The sequence below is a fragment of the Myotis daubentonii genome, chromosome 19, assembly GCF_963259705.1.
Source record: "Myotis daubentonii chromosome 19, mMyoDau2.1, whole genome shotgun sequence".
Taxonomy (NCBI): domain Eukaryota; kingdom Metazoa; phylum Chordata; class Mammalia; order Chiroptera; family Vespertilionidae; genus Myotis; species Myotis daubentonii.
This window is the reverse complement of record NC_081858.1, coordinates 5,733,204-5,752,200: the sequence shown is the minus strand read 5'-3', so window position 1 is coordinate 5,752,200 and position 18,997 is coordinate 5,733,204. Positions and strand designations below refer to the sequence as shown.

At 41.8% G+C, this 18,997-nt stretch overlaps 1 protein-coding gene across 8 annotated transcripts in view; it reads right to left on the bottom strand.

Annotated features, from left to right (window-relative positions):
* CIT (citron rho-interacting serine/threonine kinase) overlaps window positions 1-18,997 on the bottom strand; it is a 170,716-nt gene that overhangs the window by 58,485 nt on the left and 93,234 nt on the right. For all 8 annotated transcript variants that reach the window (XM_059676599.1, XM_059676601.1, XM_059676602.1 and 5 more), the window contains 9 exons: window positions 15,839-16,009; window positions 15,527-15,577; window positions 14,971-15,024; window positions 12,246-12,386; window positions 10,258-10,383; window positions 6,570-6,665; window positions 2,586-2,702; window positions 1,507-1,616; window positions 287-461 (listed from right to left, as the gene is read on the bottom strand). In XM_059676599.1, the coding sequence (XP_059532582.1) occupies window positions 287-461; window positions 1,507-1,616; window positions 2,586-2,702; window positions 6,570-6,665; window positions 10,258-10,383; window positions 12,246-12,386; window positions 14,971-15,024; window positions 15,527-15,577; window positions 15,839-16,009 (1,041 nt within the window). The remainder of the gene's footprint in view (window positions 1-286; window positions 462-1,506; window positions 1,617-2,585; window positions 2,703-6,569; window positions 6,666-10,257; window positions 10,384-12,245; window positions 12,387-14,970; window positions 15,025-15,526; window positions 15,578-15,838; window positions 16,010-18,997) is intronic.

Here is an 18,997-nt window from a genome sequence, read left to right as displayed (position 1 = left end):
GAAGATGCACCAATTACATAAGCTCCATGTGACCTTGGAAGGGAGATCAATTTTCATGGCTGCTTTACAGATGAAGAAACTGATGCACAGAGAGAAGGTAGCCTGCCCAAGGTTGGAAAACTCATCAGAAGTGGAGGTGCAACTCTAACCAAGACCCTGTGCCCAGCCTGTGCCCTTTTCCAGGTACAATGCCTCTCACGTGAGCACTGACTTATGCCTGATCCCTGGCTGGTTTGGGGCCCGAGTCCTCCAACAAATCCTCTGGGGCGATCACCCTCACTCTCACCTCCCTCAACCGTGTCTCCAGCTCCAGCAGACGATTCTTATCGCTATGGTCTTGGTGGCTGATTTTTTCCAGTTGTTCCTCCAGCTTCCGGTTCTGGGCCTCCAATTTCCCAGCCTGCGTCTCCAGGTAAAACTTCTGCTGCCTGAGTTCTGAAATCATCTCTTCCTGGGCCTTCCTGGTGGGGGTGGTAAGAGGAACCAAGCAAAAGCACAGTCTCGTCAGAGGTGAGCACGTCCTTTCGGAAGGACAGACAGAAACAGAGGGAGTGATGTGTCTTATACAGTAAGTGGACACGGTCATTCCCTGGTTAGCTAGGACCTGACCTGGCCTCAGGGTCATTCCCAGGTTAGCTCAATTCTGACCTGGCCGTGAGAGCATGATCCAAGCATGGGGACGAGTCCCCCACTTTGGGGATTAAGTGTGGCCAAGGGGAGTGCAAGATAGAATAACCTTTCACTCTTTGGTAGACCTTTTTTTTTTTTTTTTTGAGTCTGTATAGGAGGGCAGAAAGGGGGCCACTTAGAGTCTAAGAGAACCCTAGCCACGCTTTCAGGTGGACTCAGGGGAGGAGGGAGGGCTGAGGAGAAAGAATGCCGTTCCTTCTACTGCTCCGTGAACCATGCTCACCTCTCCCAGCCTGCTGGAAGCATCAGAAACCAGAATCACTCAAAGACCAAAGAGCAGTCTGCCAAGCTGGTTTAAACTAAGATGGGAATGTTTTAGAAGCGCTCTGAAGAGATATTTAAAGAAAGAAAAACCACTCTGGAGATTGTAGTTTCAAGATCAAAGTACTCCTGGAACAATGAAGAGTCCTTGCTAAACCCCAAACTTCCTCCCCCAGGGTCTAACTTAATAACAGCAAAATAGATGGCCCAATTGGGCACCGCAGATCACCTCTGGCTAATCACGGCAGGCAAGTCTGGGAACAAGGTCTGCAGCTTTCCAAAAGCAAACTATAAACAGCCTCATTAGAGACAGCAAAACACTCTATAATCTAACGGCAATTTGAAGCACTTAAGAAAACCCAGCTCAAAAGAGAGACTCTTAGAATGAGCCCACTTAAGAGAGGGCAAGATTACATAAGTATGGGATGAGGGGCCGGGCCAAACTACAGAAGTAATTAAATCTGCTCCAGCTCCATCAGAGAGGGGAATGGAGTTTATGCCCAGGAGAGAAGATCAAAGTGTAATCACACAGGCAGCTAGAATCTGAATACTTACATGTTCCTCTGGGTAAAAAGACTGCTGTTTGCAGCAAGTTTATTGGCTTCTGACAGCTCCACAATCCTCTGTTCCAGGGATCTGATCTTGGAATCCATAGCATTGATCATCTGAAACACAGGGGACCTCTGAAACCTTACCCACAGGCAGTTCTCCCAGCACAAGAGTAATGTGAGCCATGTGCAGGGTAAGGGTCTCATCTGAAATGCAGGCCATCTGACCAGAGGCAACAGGCACTCAACTAGTCTGTACCCTGAGGGTCACAGATCTTATTGCTCAAACGATGGCACTCAGTTGTTTTACCTAAACAGCGACTGCATGTCCCACACTAGCTAAATGGCTTGCATTAGAAACAGGCAGGAGGCCCCATTCAGGAACCTGACATTCTGCAAGTAAGCAGGCCTCTTTCAATCCCATGGCACCTGCATGTCACCTGAGCCTGCAGGAGCCTCTAACTTGAACCTACAAGTCCATACTTCTCATCACCCATGGAGTTGTCCTTTCCTAAGTGATCCCTTATCACCCAGCCACTGCTGTCCGACATCCTTGAAGGTTTCCCCAACTTAAGGAATCATAAACCAGCAGAGGTCATGGTTAAAAATCCACCTCCCAGGACCCTCCTTTAGAGAGTCTGAGGTGCGAAGGCCAACTACAGAAGTCGTTAGGACAGTAGGATCTGAGATAACACGCACTGCCCGTGAGCCCATGAGCAGCAACTTTCTGAAATGCCTGCTTATACGGATTAGAAAGGAGAGATGGACAAGTGAAAGAGCGGACGCATGAGGGAGACCAAGGGCCATTGGATGTTGTCAGGGGGGCGTTTTGAAGGACGATGTTCTAGCTGATGACAGATTAGCTCTTAGAGAAGAGTGAAAAGGCGAAATTGGCCATCCTGAGCTGCCACCTCCACTGCTTTTAGGAGAGGAAAGTTACCGAGAGAACCACCTGTTTGCAACAAATTCCACCAGGTAAAGCAGAAAGAATAATTCATCAGCTGCAATGGAGTCATCTCAGGTGTGTGGTTCCTGGCATGGTTCACAAACCCTGTGAACACTGGCTTTGCGATTTCTTATACCTACCGCTTTCTGCTCACTGAGAATTTTGCCTTTCTCATGGGCCTCCTCCTCGTGTCTCTGCATCATATTCTCCAGGCTCTCCTTATCGGCCAGGTCTTTCTTTATCTGATTGTCCAACACCTATGAGAAACAGAAACAAAGGAAGTTAGTTTCCTGAGCAGCAAGCTGAACAGGGAAGGCTAAACAAGGGCACTTGAGAAAAATGGGAAAAGGAGGTAGGAGGGGAAAAGCAGTTGGAGAGGACAAGCCCTCCAAATTCTGGGGCAAAGAGAGGGTTTGGGAGTCGGTTTCTTAGCTGAAATGAGGTTAAAAAGTCTTACCATGAAATGGCAAGTAACCCATTGACTTGAACTAAGAACTTATTTTGAAATCAGCAGCCAAAAAGACCGAAGAGGTATATCCTAAATGGAGGTGAACTCCAAAATGAAAGAGAAAGTAAGATCTCTCTACAGATCCCATCGTTTGAAGATATTACCTGAGGACAACTTTATCGTGGCCAATGCACCAGTAGTTTTCAGAATATTGCTTGCTCTTAATTTGCACAAAATGAATCTAGATATCTCTGGGCTCCTATGTGAAGAGACAGAAGGCTGGAGACAGAGGAAGTCTGTGCGACCAAGGCTGATGGTCAGACAGCCAGGGGCAAGAGGCTTTGCCCACCAGGAACATAGGTGGAGAGTCAACAAAGAGAGAAAAAACGAATGTCTTTCCTCTGATCCAGCTGCAGTGACTGTTTAGTCACTGGAAAGAGAAACCTTTCCCAGGGGAGAGAAACCGTGTGTTCTCAGTGCCGAGAATGCCACTCTGAGCACCTACTGTTCCCGAGAGGAAAAATCAACCAGTAATGGTGTCACCATCCGCCAGCTTGTTCTAATGTTCCGCAAGCCCTACTGGTTGCCAAAACAACAAGAGAAAAAGAAAGACAACATCATAACTTGTCCAAGCCTTTGACCACAACCCTGTGTTCCTCATCTGAGAGAATCCACTCTGCTTTTCTGAATGACACCAACTGCATCTGATGCTGGAAAGAAAGCGGAAAGAATTGGGGTCACAGATGGGATTGAAATCTGCCTTTCCCACAATGCCTATTGTGAGGGGACCTTCACAGAGCATGGGGACATCGTCCCTGAAAAGAACCAGTCAGCAGGGAGGGGGTCCACATGATAAAGAAAGGAAAGAAAGATTTCAAAGAGGGCTTTAAACTAGAACCGACTGATGGAAAAAAATAGAATGCGAGTTGGTGGAGAAGAACAAAAGGTGGAGAACAGGTCATGGGAAAAGGGGAGAAGCTCAATAGGATAAGTGGCCCATTCTCTTGGATGTCAGGGCATGATTCTAAAATTATGAACAAGAAAAGGACAGAATCTAGGGTATGATCATAATTATAACTAAAATGGCCTTACAGAGGTGGGATCAGGAAATACAAAGCAGAATAGGCTAAAAAGAACAGTTTCATAAAGATTCCAGGAGGGAAGACAGAAGAAAACGGATCTTTCCCTAACATTCCCTAAACAAAGTTCTCGCCATCTAGAAGGCAGCAGAGACTACCTAATATCTAGACCAGGTATGCTCTTTTTTACAAGGTGCTAAAGCAGTAAAACACATTTTCGGGGTGCCTCTGCTCAAAAAAGACCCCAATATTGGCAGTGATGGAACCCAGTAAGAGGTCCGGGTGAGCCGGAAGGAACCAGTCTCGGTCAAGACAGAACATGTCTTTTTGACAGGAAAGTCAATGTAATATCACAAATCTCAGAATGAATTTTACGAAGGGTTATTTCCATCATGCAAAGGTGCCAATGGACTCCTGCATACATAAAAGTCTGGATCCCAGAATTCAAACTAAAATGATGGGTATATAAAGTTTAAAATACACTAAAGTAGGAGGTCATGTTAAAACACTTTGCGGTCACTTCTGGGTTGTTTTGCTATATTTATTTTAATAAAAAATAACCAAAAGTAACACCAAGGGTAAAAGAAAGAAGATGTCAAGCTAGTGATGGTGATGATACTGTGTGAGCACATGCATGTTGGATTCTCCAAAAGAGAACCAGTCACCTCTTTGAGAATACCAACCAAATCAATAATAGCATCACCACAAAAATTAAAAGCCTCCTTCACTGTCTCATTTGGAAAGGGAAGAAACAATATTTGAGATATAATGACCAATGTCTGATTCTCTAGAACATAAGAATTGAAGGCTAGGTCCAAAAAGCATTAAAAAATTGTGATGCCATTTTAAAAGGAAATGGATAGGCTGGCATCCATTTCTGACCACCGAATTTATTAATAATCATTGAATTAAAATAATAATTTCAAAAATTAAAATAATAATTGAATGTATCATTTTATATGGTGGGTAAGATTATTTAGGCTACTTTTTCTACAGAGAATGACTTAAAATGCTAAATGAAATATAGAAAACATTTTCCCAAAAGTGAAAGCAGAAACCCAGAAAGGTAAAAACGGCGCAAAGCACCTTTTAACTTGAGGCATTTTTAAACCAAACCAGACTTTCGTTTTTAATAGTCTCAAAGGTTAAGAAGGCAGACAAGTCAAAACCCATGGCCACCCACAGGGTGAGCACACGTTCTCATTCAAGGTCTTGTAGGATAATTAATAATTTCCTAAAGAAAACGAGCAGCTCACCACGCACACAGGAGACAGGCACTGTGGAAAAGAACCAAGAGAAACAACAAAGCAGAAGAAGACCTTCAGATACTTCAGATATTGGGATTATCAGACACAGATCATAAAACAAATATGCTTAATCATTTAAAAAATAAAAGACAAGCTTAGAAATGAATGCATGAAATAGGAAAATTATTGTCTTAAAAAGTCTAGGAAGCTTGGGAAAGAACTAAATAGAATGTCTAGAAACAAACAAACAAAAAATACAGTAACTGAAATTTTCAACTCCATGGGTAGGTTTAACAGCAGATTATACAGGTAAGAACTAATAAAATGGAAAAATCTGTCAGACCCTGCCCAGAATGTAGCACTAACAGATAAAGAAATGGAAACTAGAAACAAAGGGTAGACTGTTGGTTATTTAACACATGCCTAATCAAATTCTCAAAGGAAAAGGAAAAAGAGAAGGGGAAGAGACAATATTTGAGATATAGAGATAGACAATTTTCTGGAAATATTAAAAATACCAATACATTCAAAGCTCAGTATATTTCAAGCAGGATACATAAAAATAAATCTGCACCTAGACACACTGCAGTAAAACTTCAGAAAATTAAAGACAAAGCAACATTTTTATAGAGTCAAAAGGGGAAAACAATAAATTACTTTCAAAGATAGCAACAGTTAGATTGACAGCTAACTTCTCAATAACAGTCATAAAACCCAAAAGTCAATGGAATGATAATTGCCAACCTAGAATTATACCCAAACAAAATATCTTTCAAGAATGAGATTGAAATAAAGACATTTTCAGACAAAAAGAACAGAGAGCTTGTCACCAGCAGAACTTCACCAAAGAATATCAAGGATACACTTTAGACTTATTGGAGGGATCACTTCATAAATTATGTCTAACCACCATGCTTACACCTGAAACTAATATAATATTGAATGTCAACTGTAATTGAAAAATTAAAAAACTTGTTTTTGAGGATATGCTTTAAACAAACAAACCAAAAAAGTTTCTTAGGTCTGAGATGCAGCAAGGCAATAAAAACAAAGAACGTGGTCAATCCATCTAAATCAAAACTACCACGGACTGAATGAAAGTGGGTCAAAAATATTTAAAAAATAAAATTGAGATACAAAATGACCAAACTTATAAAATAAATTTTTGAAGCTCTAATATCCATGCCCCTACATGGGTAATACAACAAAGCCTTCCACAGTGGCCTTAAGAGAGTGTTTATCCCAGACAGTCCTTTGATCAAGCAAGAACTGGCCCAAAGTGCCCGGAAGAGAGAGAGGCTATGTGGTGCCCTAGGCTGAATGCCAGGGAAGATCAGAAAGTGTCTTTACTTTAATTTTTTCCTCATAGTGCTGCTCTTTCTGCTTCAGGTGGACCTCTAGGTGCTGGGCTGAGATCTGGGCCTCCCGGTGCTTCTCCTCCAGCTCCTGGACACAAAAGAACAGACAGTCAGGGGTGCAAAGGGCAGGCCATATCCAGTGTGCTAGACATTCACAGGAAACATGACTTTGGCACAGGCAGCACAGGCAACAGGCATCTGTTCCTTCATCACTAGCCCTAAGGCTCTTGGGAAGGAAATCACCACCAAGCCTTGGCCTGGGCTTCCCAAGTCCAAGTATACACACATATACACACACAGCTGGTGGGCAGAATCAGAAATCTGTCAGTGTGACAGGTCAAACAAAGGCAGCTCTTCATATCTGCATAGAGAAATAAGAGTAACAAGGCAACACTTGAACGTTTAGCACAGCGCAAAGCCCTGACCACTATCTTGAGCTTCAGGCCATTTTCACTGCTATGACAGCCTTAAATGAGAAAGTAATTTTAACTTATTTTAAATTTAAAGTTAATTTATTATGATAAAAAAGTATTTTGTATTTTTTCTCATTAACAAAGTGATTGCTCAAGAACCCTCGCTGAGAAGGAAAACTCATGTTACACTTCAAACACTTTTGAGTTTTGAATGATTATTTCAACTGACTGGTATGCAGAATATGAGAATGGAGACATTCATATGATCTAATGTGTATATCAGCAATTTTCAACCTTTTCCATCTCATGACACACATATAGTAATTACTAAAATGCTATGGCACATCAAAAAATATATATTTTGCCAATCTGACAAAAAAATAGGTGTAATTTTGATTCATTCACATCAGACAGCTATTGTTGTGTTGGCTGTTGTCACTTTTTTATTTGACAATCCAAGGGAAAAGAGGTCAGGTATTGCATGTCTTAAAAATTCTTGCAGCACACCAGTTGAAAATCGCTGGTTTGTGTGATACAAGCTAATGGTAACAAAGCAGAACATAAAACATACTGATAATAATGACATAAATATGTACACACATATGTTATAGATAGAAGAGAATTTGGAGTAATATAAATAGCTCAAATTTAATGTTCTCTTCATTCTTTTATTAAGTATTCTGCTTTTAAACAAACTTGTAATTCATTTGAAAATTATACCAATTCATTTGCCAATGTATCATAAACTGATTTGTGAAAGGCAGCATTCAATTCACTGAAACATTCTCTAAATGCAGATATCATATCCGCATCTACATTAAGTCTTATGAATCTAGGCCCATTAGTTCATTACTAACATAAAAAGTTATTACTCCAAAACTAAGATAACAAAAACAAACAAAAAGTTATTAGTTATTACTCCAAGTTTTCATCTCTTGACACTATTATGACATTTTTTTTTTGAAGTGGGAAGTAATTACAAGAATTTTGAAGAATAAAGAAGTTATACAGGGTATGTTCAAAAAATGGGAAAAAATACTTGCAAATTCACATGCACATAAAATGTTACTGATCAAGCTTTTGAAATTCTAAAGTCTGCAAGCATTGGCTTTGCTTTGGGGGCCAGTGAAGTGTTCAATTTTAAGACCAGGTACACAAAATCTGTTGTAATCTAGCAGATATGATCTTGAAAAATTGAATATAAACAAAATTTTAATTAATAAAAACATAATTTAAGGGCTTGCTGTGTACTAAAGGATCCTCTGCAATGACTTCTTTTATTAAAGCAAAAGACTTTGCTATATAATGAGATCCCCAATGATCTGTGTTGAAAGTTCCTACCAAATAGCAAATATTTTAAAGCAGATGACATTTTGGGATCTGCTGCAAGCTTCATCATTATATAACAGTATGAAAGACCACCTCTGCCCATGTCCTAGATACTTCGCAGCCTAAGCACAGGGTTCTTGAGCAAAAGGCACCTTCCAATAAATGAAGTCACAGCCACAGAGGAACTTGGGCAGCTGGCAACATACATTCAAACAAAGAAATATGCTTACTTTATCTTTGTTATAAATAACTTGATAATCTTCTTTTGTTAGTTTCAGTTCTCATAAGATAGCACAGGAATGGAAATCTGAATCTAAAACAGGTCAAGAACTCAGATACCTGAGACTGGCAACTTTAAGACCAAATTTCTGGTCTATACATGAATGGGAGTTTACGATATATAACCAAAGAATGTGGAGCTCTATTCTCCTCCATAGTAATTGCAAATGACCTTTGGAAAGCAGATATGCTAAAATCTGACTTCTTGGCAGTTTGGCATTTTTTGTTGTTGTTGTCATTTTTTAAAACATTATCTTTTCTATATGTATTGGATCAAACTCTTCAGTCCTGTTACATAAACACTGTTTCTCGCTGCTATATTTCCAGCTCCTAGAACAGTGCCTGGCACATAGTAGAAGCTCATTAAATATTTGTTGAATGAATGAATGAACACATCACCAGTAAACAGAGAAACACTTTGCAACCGCAAGAGACTTAACCACTTCATTTGCACAAAGCAAGGGATAGTGGTGGTGGGATCTCGGTGGGGCCTAATTTTACTCACAATAAAATTCACACACTTGACAATTGCCAAGAGAAACTTTGATGACGGAAAAAGAGAACGGAAAGGTAGAACAACAGTCACATTTGCCTTTGCGTACAGACGTATATATGAAGACTGTGTGCCCACACAAAACAATCGAACCAATTTCTCTTTCACCTGTTTGCTCAAGAGCATCCATACGCTCGTGAATATATACAAACATAGAAATGTAAAGTTTTAAAGGGTGTTTCTTTAAAAAAATATTAAGTACAGGCCTATAAGTTGGCTATTCTTGAGTTCATATATGACTCATTTCCCAGAAGTGATGCAGAGAGAGAGAGAGAAAGAGAGAAGTGACCTGCTCACCCCCTCGCCTCCTGTGGCAGAGAGAAACAGCCGACTACTCCAGAGTCGCTTCTGGGGCGGGGGAGGAAGGAGCTATGAACAGACTCCAAGTCATCACTAAGTGGCATCAAATTCCTGGCTTTGGGACTGAGATCCAAGGGGAGTCCTTCAAAGGTTCCCCTGCGTTCCACCCTGGCAGGCAAAACTTTAACCCATCTGCAAATACCGCCCAAAGCCTTCCTGATTAAAGTTAACTTGGTCACCAGAACTGAAAACAGAATCATGATTACAAAGCTAAAAAAAAGACCTGCTACATCTAAGGAAATTGAAAAATAATAATAAGAACCAACTGTGGCAGAGAGAGTGAGTGGGTGAACATTGCTATGACAAATACTACTCTGAGAAAAACAATTCCGCGTGACTAATTTCTTCTCCAAAAACAAGAATCTGGGCTTTGGTCTTAAAGGCCTAAGCCCTTCCGTTTTTTAAATTGGCAATGCAAGTTAACGGCCATACAAAGCCTGCTCATAGGAAGGAAATGCTCCTGGAGAAATCTATGGGAAATAACAGAGTATGCAAATCCATAATTTAAAATGCCAGGCAGTAGCAAACAGAGCGAAAATAAAAAATGTTTACGGATCTGTTACCAGTGCTGAAATGTCCAACATTTGATTATTCATACTGTTCTCTGATGTGGTGTTCACTGAAATCACTTCTCTTAATTCACCTACTTGGTGATGCCTCCCCTCTGATGGTACTTAATGCTTCTTTTTACCCCCTTCCCTCTGCAACCTCTATCTTTTAACTTTTCAGCTTTGGTTCCCGCTCACCAGAATTTTATCAGCCATCTGCTGGATCTGTTGGGATTTTGTCTGGATGTCATCCTTCAGTCTGTTTTCTCTACGCTCCATGGTCTCTAGCCTCTTTACCTTGTTCTCCAGAGAATGGCGACGTTCCTGTAGATCGTGAATCAGAGAGTTTTAATGGGGTAACCGCTACGGGCATAAGGCCTGCACTCGAGGCGGGAAGAGAAGTCTCAGGCACCCGCACCAACAGCGAAGAAAATAAAGACTCTAGAATTCAAGTACTTGGTTGTGAAGGTTACAGGAGTGCATTCATTCATTCAAATATTTACCAAGCACCTACTATTTGCAGAAGTACCATACTAGGCATCACGGAAAATACAGAGAGGAAGCCAACATAACTCCTGCCCTTGCAAAAGGTAAGACAAACACAGGTAAACATAATACAGGTTAAGAAGGGAAGAGCCATAAAGCAAACAGGTACAGAGTGCTGTGGAAGGTTGGAGGCAGGAAAGGGGACTTTTTACCCAACAGGTGAGGGGAAGAGTCACAGAGACGTGAGTTCTGGAATGGTCTGGGATAGGGGGAGGGCAGAAGAGGAGGATGGAAGGCCTCTCAGACAAAGGCTGGCATGTTAGCAGAAACACGGAGGTGGCCAAGAGCCGGGTTAGGCCCCAGCTGAAGCCTGGAGCAGCTACATCTTCAGATGCGTGATGGGGAAGAGCAGGAGAAAAGGTAAAATTCAAAAAGGTGGGTCAAATAGTTGTGAGTGTCATGTACCAGGCTCAGGGCTGCAACTAAGATATATGGAAGTCCTGAAAGGTTTGGGATGGGGTAGGGGTTGTTGATGAGCCTTCTTCTGAGTCCATGAGTCTTACTATATAAGCTAGCTGGGAGGAAGGAAAGACCGGAAGCAGAAGGCAAAAAAAATCACTACTGCCCAGCAAAGAGGAAGAGGACCTGGTCTATGAGGAGGCCGACAGAAATGGCAAGCAGGGGATGAACGGAGGAGGCAGGGCGGCTGTATTTATAGGACTGAGTAGCTCACTGAATGGCAGGGCCCACAGGTCCACGGAAAAGCAGATACGATGTCAAGGTTTCAAGCCTGGGGTGACTAGATGAATGATGGTGGCCCTGACCACCATGAGGAAATAAGAAGGGAACTCAGTTCATGGGGGAAGACCCTGAGTCCATTTTAGATTTGATGCACTATTCAGATACCCAGTCCAGAGGTCAGGGGAGCACTGGGAAATACTGACTGGAAATGGGTGAGGATGGCCCCAAAGAGACATGAGCAAGCAGGGTCACGCCAGCACGGTGTAGGGAAAGCAGAAGGGCGGCAACAGGGACATGGTTAAATCAACTGGCACATCACTCTGTAGAGCAATCACCACGGAGCTAGGGGAAATAGACAGGAGAAAGGGGAAGTGTCACTTTTTATTCTATGCTCAGTATGTTTTAAGTTTTTGACAATGAGAAGACACTCGTATGTTTGCTATATAATTATATAAACGATTTCAACAACAACAACAACAAAGAATCTGAGGGCGAGAAGACACCCAGAAATTCAGATCTGGGAAGTCATCGACACGGTAATAGCTGACGCCTTGGAAATCCATGTTATTATTACTGTGGGGAAATGGCAAGGACAAACAAGGGCACAGAGAGAAGAAAGAGAAACTCAGGGACAGCGTTCGTCTCCTATACAAACATACACAAATCCTCCCAGATGAGTGAGTAGGTCAGAGGAAAACAGAAAGGAAAAGCTTTCATCAAAACATCTTTCTACTTGAAGCTGCTGTGACAAATCTTTCCTCCCCTTTGGGAAAACATTTCCAAGCATCTCAAGTTTCAAAAATATTTGCAGAAGGGAAAACGGTTTGGTCAGACATAAGCAAGAGGTGGCTTTGCAGTTCCTCTCCCTTGGCACAGCCAAAGGCTGCTCACTGTCACTCCCACGTGGCCACGCCAGGGTCCAGGGTCAGCTCACCAGGGACTGGCAGTCCCCTGCTCACCTCGGCTTCCACCAGCTTCTTTTTTATGCCTTCGGAAGAATCCTCGCGGTTCTGCAGCTTCTCCAGCTCGCGCTCGGCTCGCTCCTTCGCCTGGCGGATGTTCTGCAGCAGCTCGGTGGCCTCGGTGCTGGCTTTTACAGCCTACCGGGAAAGAGGGAACAGGAGATGGAAGGCCACGTTTATTCCATTTTCTAAATGGGGGAAATCAGGGACACTAGGAGAATGTCCATTTAAAAAAACATATAAACATTCATTTTATTATGAAGTTTGTCTAATTCTAAGATGCACATACATATTCTTTTAACATCGCTGAATTTGGAATGCATCCTACACTGAAAATTGATGGCATTTTTCCATCTCGGGGTATGTGAGATAATGGTGCATCTGATGTGAGATAATGGTGTATCTGATAGTCATTATCATCTTAGATTCAATGCAATGTAGTCAATGCAAACACAAAAGTCTAGAAGGATTTATCTACCCAGGTAATAATGTATTTACCTCGAAGCATTAATTTTCTCCTCATTTAATTATCTCACTTTCTAATTTTCCTATAGAGAAGTTGTACCACATTTACAAGCAAACAAGATAAAAACAGTAATTTCAACTATTTTTCAAAGAGCACAACAGCCATAGTGTTCATGGTAATTCGCCAATTCATGTGTTGTTGTTTTTTTTAAATAACACATTTTGAAGTTAATTTTTATGTGGGTCTTCATTATACTTCTGCTCTTATAGCATCCTTGTAAAGATCTGAGTTGAAGAGACCAACAACCTCACACTTAGTTGCTTTTTAAAAAAATATATTTTATTGATTTTTTTACAGAGAGGAAGGGAGAAGGAGAGGAATAAAGGGTTAGAAACATCAATGAGAGAGAAACATCAATTCAGCTGCTTCCTGCACACTCCCTACTGGGGATGTGCCCGCAACCAAGGTACATGCCCTTGACCAGAATCGAACCTGGGACCCTTCAGTCCACAGGCCAACGCTCTATCCACTGAACCAAACCGGTCAGGGCAGTTGCTTTAAATTAAAATTTAAAAAAGCAGAAACTCAAACTTTTAAAATGGAAACTGCAAGAAAACTCCAGTTTCGAGGCCAGCACTGTCCACTTGGGAGCCACTAGCCACGTGTGGCTCTGGAGCACCTGACAGTGGCTGGTGTGACTGAGAATTACATTCTTTTTAAAAAGTATATATTTTTATTGATTTCAGAGAGAGGAAGAAAGAGGGAGTAAGACAGAAACATTAATGATGAGAGAGAATCATTGATCAGCTGCCCTCTGCATGCCCCCCACTGGGGATCAAGCCCGCAACCTGGCATGTGCCCTTGACTGGAAATGAACCTGGGACCCTTCAGTCTGCAGGCCAACACTCTATCCACTGAGCCAAATTGGCTAGGGCAGGAACTCCATTCTTTATTTAAGTTCAATATATTTAAAAACTGAAATAGTATAAATGTCTTAATATTGACATGCACGCTACCATGATATATTGAATTAAATAAACTACACAATTCAAACAATTCCACCTGTTTCTTTTTGTTTTTCCTAATAAGCCTACTAGAATATTTTAAATTACATCTGTAGCTGATAATTGTGGCTTGCATCACACTTCTATTGGAGAGCACAGTTCTAGGTGAAAACAGGGTTCCTTACGCAAGCTACTAGCTAAAAGAGGCAGTAAAGGCTTTCATTAGTGGCTCAAGAACAGGCAAGAAGGGAAGAAATAAATAAACAAAATGTGGAAGATACAGACAATGGGATATTATGCAGCCCTGAAGAAGGAAATCCTGTCAGGTGCCACAAAGTCGCTGAAACTCAGGATGTTATGCTAAGTGAAATAAACAGTCACACAAGGACGAATGCCGTGTTATTCTACTCATACGAAGCACCTAAAGCAGTAAGACCACACCAGCAGAAACACAGCATGAAAAGGCGGTGCCCAAGGGCAGGGCTTGCAGGGAAGGGGGATTCGTGTTGGCAGGTACGGAGTTTCAGTGCTGCAAGATGGACAAGTTCTAGTGCTCCACGGTACAACACTGTGAATGTACTTAACACTACTGAACTACACACTTAAAATGGTTACGATGGTAAATTTAATGTTATGTTTTTTACCACAATTTTTGTAAAAAGAGTAAGTAAGAAGGAGTTCTCCTACACTAAGCCAATAAACACATTCACAAGCATCCACAGGGCATGTCTCAGAACCACATTCATTCTGGCTCTTTTGTTGGTATTTCCAGGGTTCAACTAGCACAACCTTTTCTGGATGCTGTCAACCAAACTCCCCCCTGCCCCCACCAGGAGACGCTTCCTCGGCTCCTTCCATCTTCCAGTGCACAGCAATGCTGCCCACAGAGTTTCTCATTGAAAGCAGTCTGGTCGTGAACAACACATGCTTCCCTTACAAATGTGCAAAATGGGGAGCCTGGCCCCACGAAGGGAGAGAGCCGGCTTCTTGGGTTCTGTCACAGTATAATTAGAAATTTTTCTTGAGACTCTCACACAGCTTGGTTTTCAAAAATAAACACTGCTGACACATCTCAAAAGAAAAAGTATATTAAGAACTCATATTTCCAGGTAATAGCTCATTCCCCCTGCACTTTCCCCTGTGCTGGGTGACTAAATCTGTTTCTTTCATCGTTCATGCCCAGGAGGAGGTAAGGTAAAGTATTTGGGAAGGGGGGGAGGGTAGGTTCCCAAGAAAATCCCCTCGGGCTTACCTTCTCCAGCTTTTCTTGGAGCTCTTGAATTTTGAGCTGCTGCTCAGCATTGATCTATAATTAAAATCCCAGGAAATAAAGCAAAAGGCAAGTCGGTATTAAGGTCTTGCTACATTTACTGCAGTCCTATTTTCTTGAGGTTCCTGTGGGGTCTTTTTGTTTTGTTTCCCTGTACCTACTAATGGAGAGGAAAAACAAGTGGCCTATCTGAAAAGACTGAATGTCCCAGAGCAAACCTCCAGCACACAAAATGGCAAAAAGAGAATCAAAGTTGCCCAGTGCCTTAAAGGCAAAGAGAATCTTCACATGCATTTTATTAAGAGTCTGGGTTTTTTGTTACTGTGAGCAGACATGACAAAAAAAAAAAAAATGATGTCTTTTATCCCTTTAGAACTACAGCTGAAGCTAAAAGTGGTCACCCAGAGGTTGACCATCAAAATAAACCTGGAAGGAAGTTCTCTATTCATTACAAGAGAATTCTTTCCGATGACTGGCCACTGATAGTAACCTCTGAAAGATTATCTACCAAAACAGCAACATCAATAATGGAAAATACCTTCTCCAGTTTGGAATATTCTCCCACTTCAGGCTTCCCTTGATCCTTCGCCTGTAATTTAAAAGATATGACATAACGGGTAGTCTCAAGAATATAAAGTCTTACAGACAACAGTACCTCCTGTACTTTCTTAAGTCTCGGTGATCAAAGTAATGATGATGATGATGACAACAAAATATCTTCTGTAAAGACCAGGACTTCCCAAAGTATCCCATTATTCCTAAACGTAGACTCATCAGGCTAGTACTCCCTTTAGTCTTGCTAGATCATCCCTGATTCTACCCCAACACCCTCCTGGTGGGTGGCTGCTACCTTCATCAGTTTATGCTGACTTTCTGTCGCTTTCCGCTTGAACTCTTCGGCGGCGAGCCTGGACTCTCTCAGCTCCGATTCATAGAGGTCACTCCGTCTTCTTGCCGAAACCAGGTCCTCTTCCAACTGGTTCATCATTAACCTCATTTCTTCCACTTGAGCCTGGTACTCCTAAAGGGCGGAACATGGAAGAAAGGTGAACTTGAGAACTACTAAAAGAAATGATGGGCAGTGAAGACGGACAGACATTGGCCACAGAGGGAAGACAAAAACTGAAGAGAGATGGGCAGAGAACAGACCCAGAGAGAAGGTGAGCAGACAGATGGGCAAAGGGAGAGGCGTGGGAGGGTGAGGAGGGAGAAGAGAGTATTAAATCTTTAAACTGTCTTAAAGTGGAACATGTATCACTAGTAACACCATTTGGAACACATGTGCCTATAATTAAGATCCTTTGAGCAAATAATACCGCAAGTAAGCACAGAACCTTAAGGCATCTGCAACACAAGAGAGCTGAAAGGGATGTTCTTTAAACAACTGGAACAAACTGCTTATGTGTAGCTTTCTTCCAAGGGTAATCGTTCCTATAGATTTGTCCTTTAGAAGTCATGTGCTCCTAACGTAATTAGATATGGTACTAGTTTTAAAATTAACCTTTCAGATTGCTCAAGAGGGTAATTGGAAATCTCAGTGGAAAGAATCTTGGAAGGTGAAACTCATCATGTCAGTTTCTCACCATTAATTTTTCTGGGCCCAAACTGAATGAAGAACTTAACATTGCTCTTGAAATACAAGTCACCCTGAAATTTGCATGAGTCAGAAAACACTGACTCTGGTCAGAATAACTTGTGAGAGAGATTCCAAAGAAAGAATCATCTTGTTCCCTCTAACAAACCCTTTCAAGTGATCCAGACAGCCTGACCTTTTTCAAAATGCATTTCTAAAATCAAAACAGAACATCTGAATTGAGGCTTTTCAAAATTGGATTTACCAGAAGAAATGGGCAGTTTTGAAAACTTTTGGTCAAAGTATGAAAATCATCTTTATTAGCAAAATCAAAACTTTTATATATAAGAATTATGAATGAGCACTTTTGCAATCCAAGATGCCTTGGGGTGGGGGTAGGCAGACTATAAAATGAAAGAACAAGGAATTGAATCAAGATTGTCTTTGACATTCACTATATACAGTGAACATCTCTAAGACCTGTTCTAACAAGCAATAATTGAAGAGGTATCAATTGAGCAAGGATATGTATGTTTTAAATAATAAGGTATAAAGTAGACCTCTCAGCCGATTTTAATAGGCGATCTCCCCAGTGCACACTAAAGGAGAGGTGATGTCCTGTGAAAATTGGGTAGTTCTCATGCAAGCACACCTCTAACTATATCATTGGTAGAGGGGAAATGAAGAAAAAGCAAGCCCTGAGTGGAGCAGTCTCATTTCACTTTACTGAAAACTATACTGTCACTGAAGGTCAAGCCTAGACGTCATGGGGCTCCAGGTTTCTGGATGGTGCGCACTAAGGGGGTGGTGTGGGGTTATATAGCCAAAGGCCTTTGTAACCTGCTCACAATTATCTGAACTCACGGAATGGAACATGAGCCAATTATGTAAAACGATACATTTTTCCTTGGGTTTTTCCAGACCCCTGGATGCATTCTGATTATCATGGCTCTGAGTATTGTGCCTTCCTGGACCCCCTTCTCCCGAAAAAGAAATAACAACAATTTTTTAAAACTATATTTTACTACTGTGTTCATATAAAGTCAAAAACATGATTATCTATGAAAAGTTTCTTTGACCTAAAAGCTCAATTTTTTTTCTTCTAAATAAAAAAATTTAAATATTTTATGGGCAACTATAAATATCATCAGTCCTACCCCACAGTCACAAATACCAAACTGTGGAGGAAGCTGAGTTGGGAGAAAATCTTGGGCATCTTATCCCGAAGCTCCCTTTTCTTTTCTTTTTTTGTTTATCCTCACCCAAGGATATGTCTCCATCAATTTTTAGAGAGTGGAAGGGAGGGGGAGAGACAGAGAGAGAGAAACATCAATGTGAAGAAAACACATTGATTGGCTGCCTCCCATATACGCCCTGACCAGGGCCGGGGAGCATGCCTGCAACTGAGGCCTGTGCCCTTGACCAGAATCGAACCCAGGACCCAAGCTCCCTTTTCTTCCTTGAACTTGTTAGTGAGAAAGGGATGTAATGTTTGTGTTTTGTCGACAGCAAGGACAGAGCAGCTGTTCATCCCCCCAACATCTCTTTCCTGAGCCGTCAGCACCCAGGGGAAAGAAGGCAAGAATCAGGCAACATCTCCGTCAGCTCTCTGAGCTCTTGGGGCACTCAGCCTGCTCAAGCATCGACGAGAATTCTACCTCATTTGTTGAGCCGCTGTTATTATGCTGCAGACTTCAAGGCAATCTCATAAATCCAACAGCTAATGCCTGCTGCAGGGAGAACCTGAGGGAAGGTCATCAGGTCTGTCTCCAAGGGCAGCTGAGAGCGGTCTTGTCTCAGCATGGGCAGAACTGCAGGTGGGAGCTGAGCGGGATCAGAATGGGGACCACGGACAACTCCCGCAGCCTGCCTAAGGTAAGTGTTCCGGAGGGAGCTTCCGAATTTTATGGGAAGGAAGTCAGATGTGGTCCTATTCAGTGAGAAGCATCTTCTGTGTTTCCTGAGCTTCTGCTTCCCTTCCTGAGGCGAGGACGGCGGGGGGTCAGCGATTGCTGGTAAAGGTGCATGAATCAAACCATCACGGGAGACTCGGGTGTTATTTTAGACCAAGTCCAAATACTCTATAGGGGGTGGCTAAGTAGAAGCAAAATATTAATAAAGAGCCGTATAGACATTAGCTTTTGAGATCAAGAGCAGGTGAAAACTGCCAAACCTGAGAGGAACCACCGTGCTGCAAACCAATTACAGACAGTCCTCGGGTTACGTCGGACTTGACATACGTTGTTTCGTGGTTAGGTCACCATCTCCCATTTATTTAAAAAAAAAAAAAGTTCTATCATTTCGACATATGTACATATGTGCTTTATGGTTTTTATTATTTATTTACCACAAGTAAAGGTCAGGAATTGTTATCTTTCTTTTAAATCTTTTTACTGTTTCACTTCATTACTGCTGTGTATGTGCTCCATGTGAGTG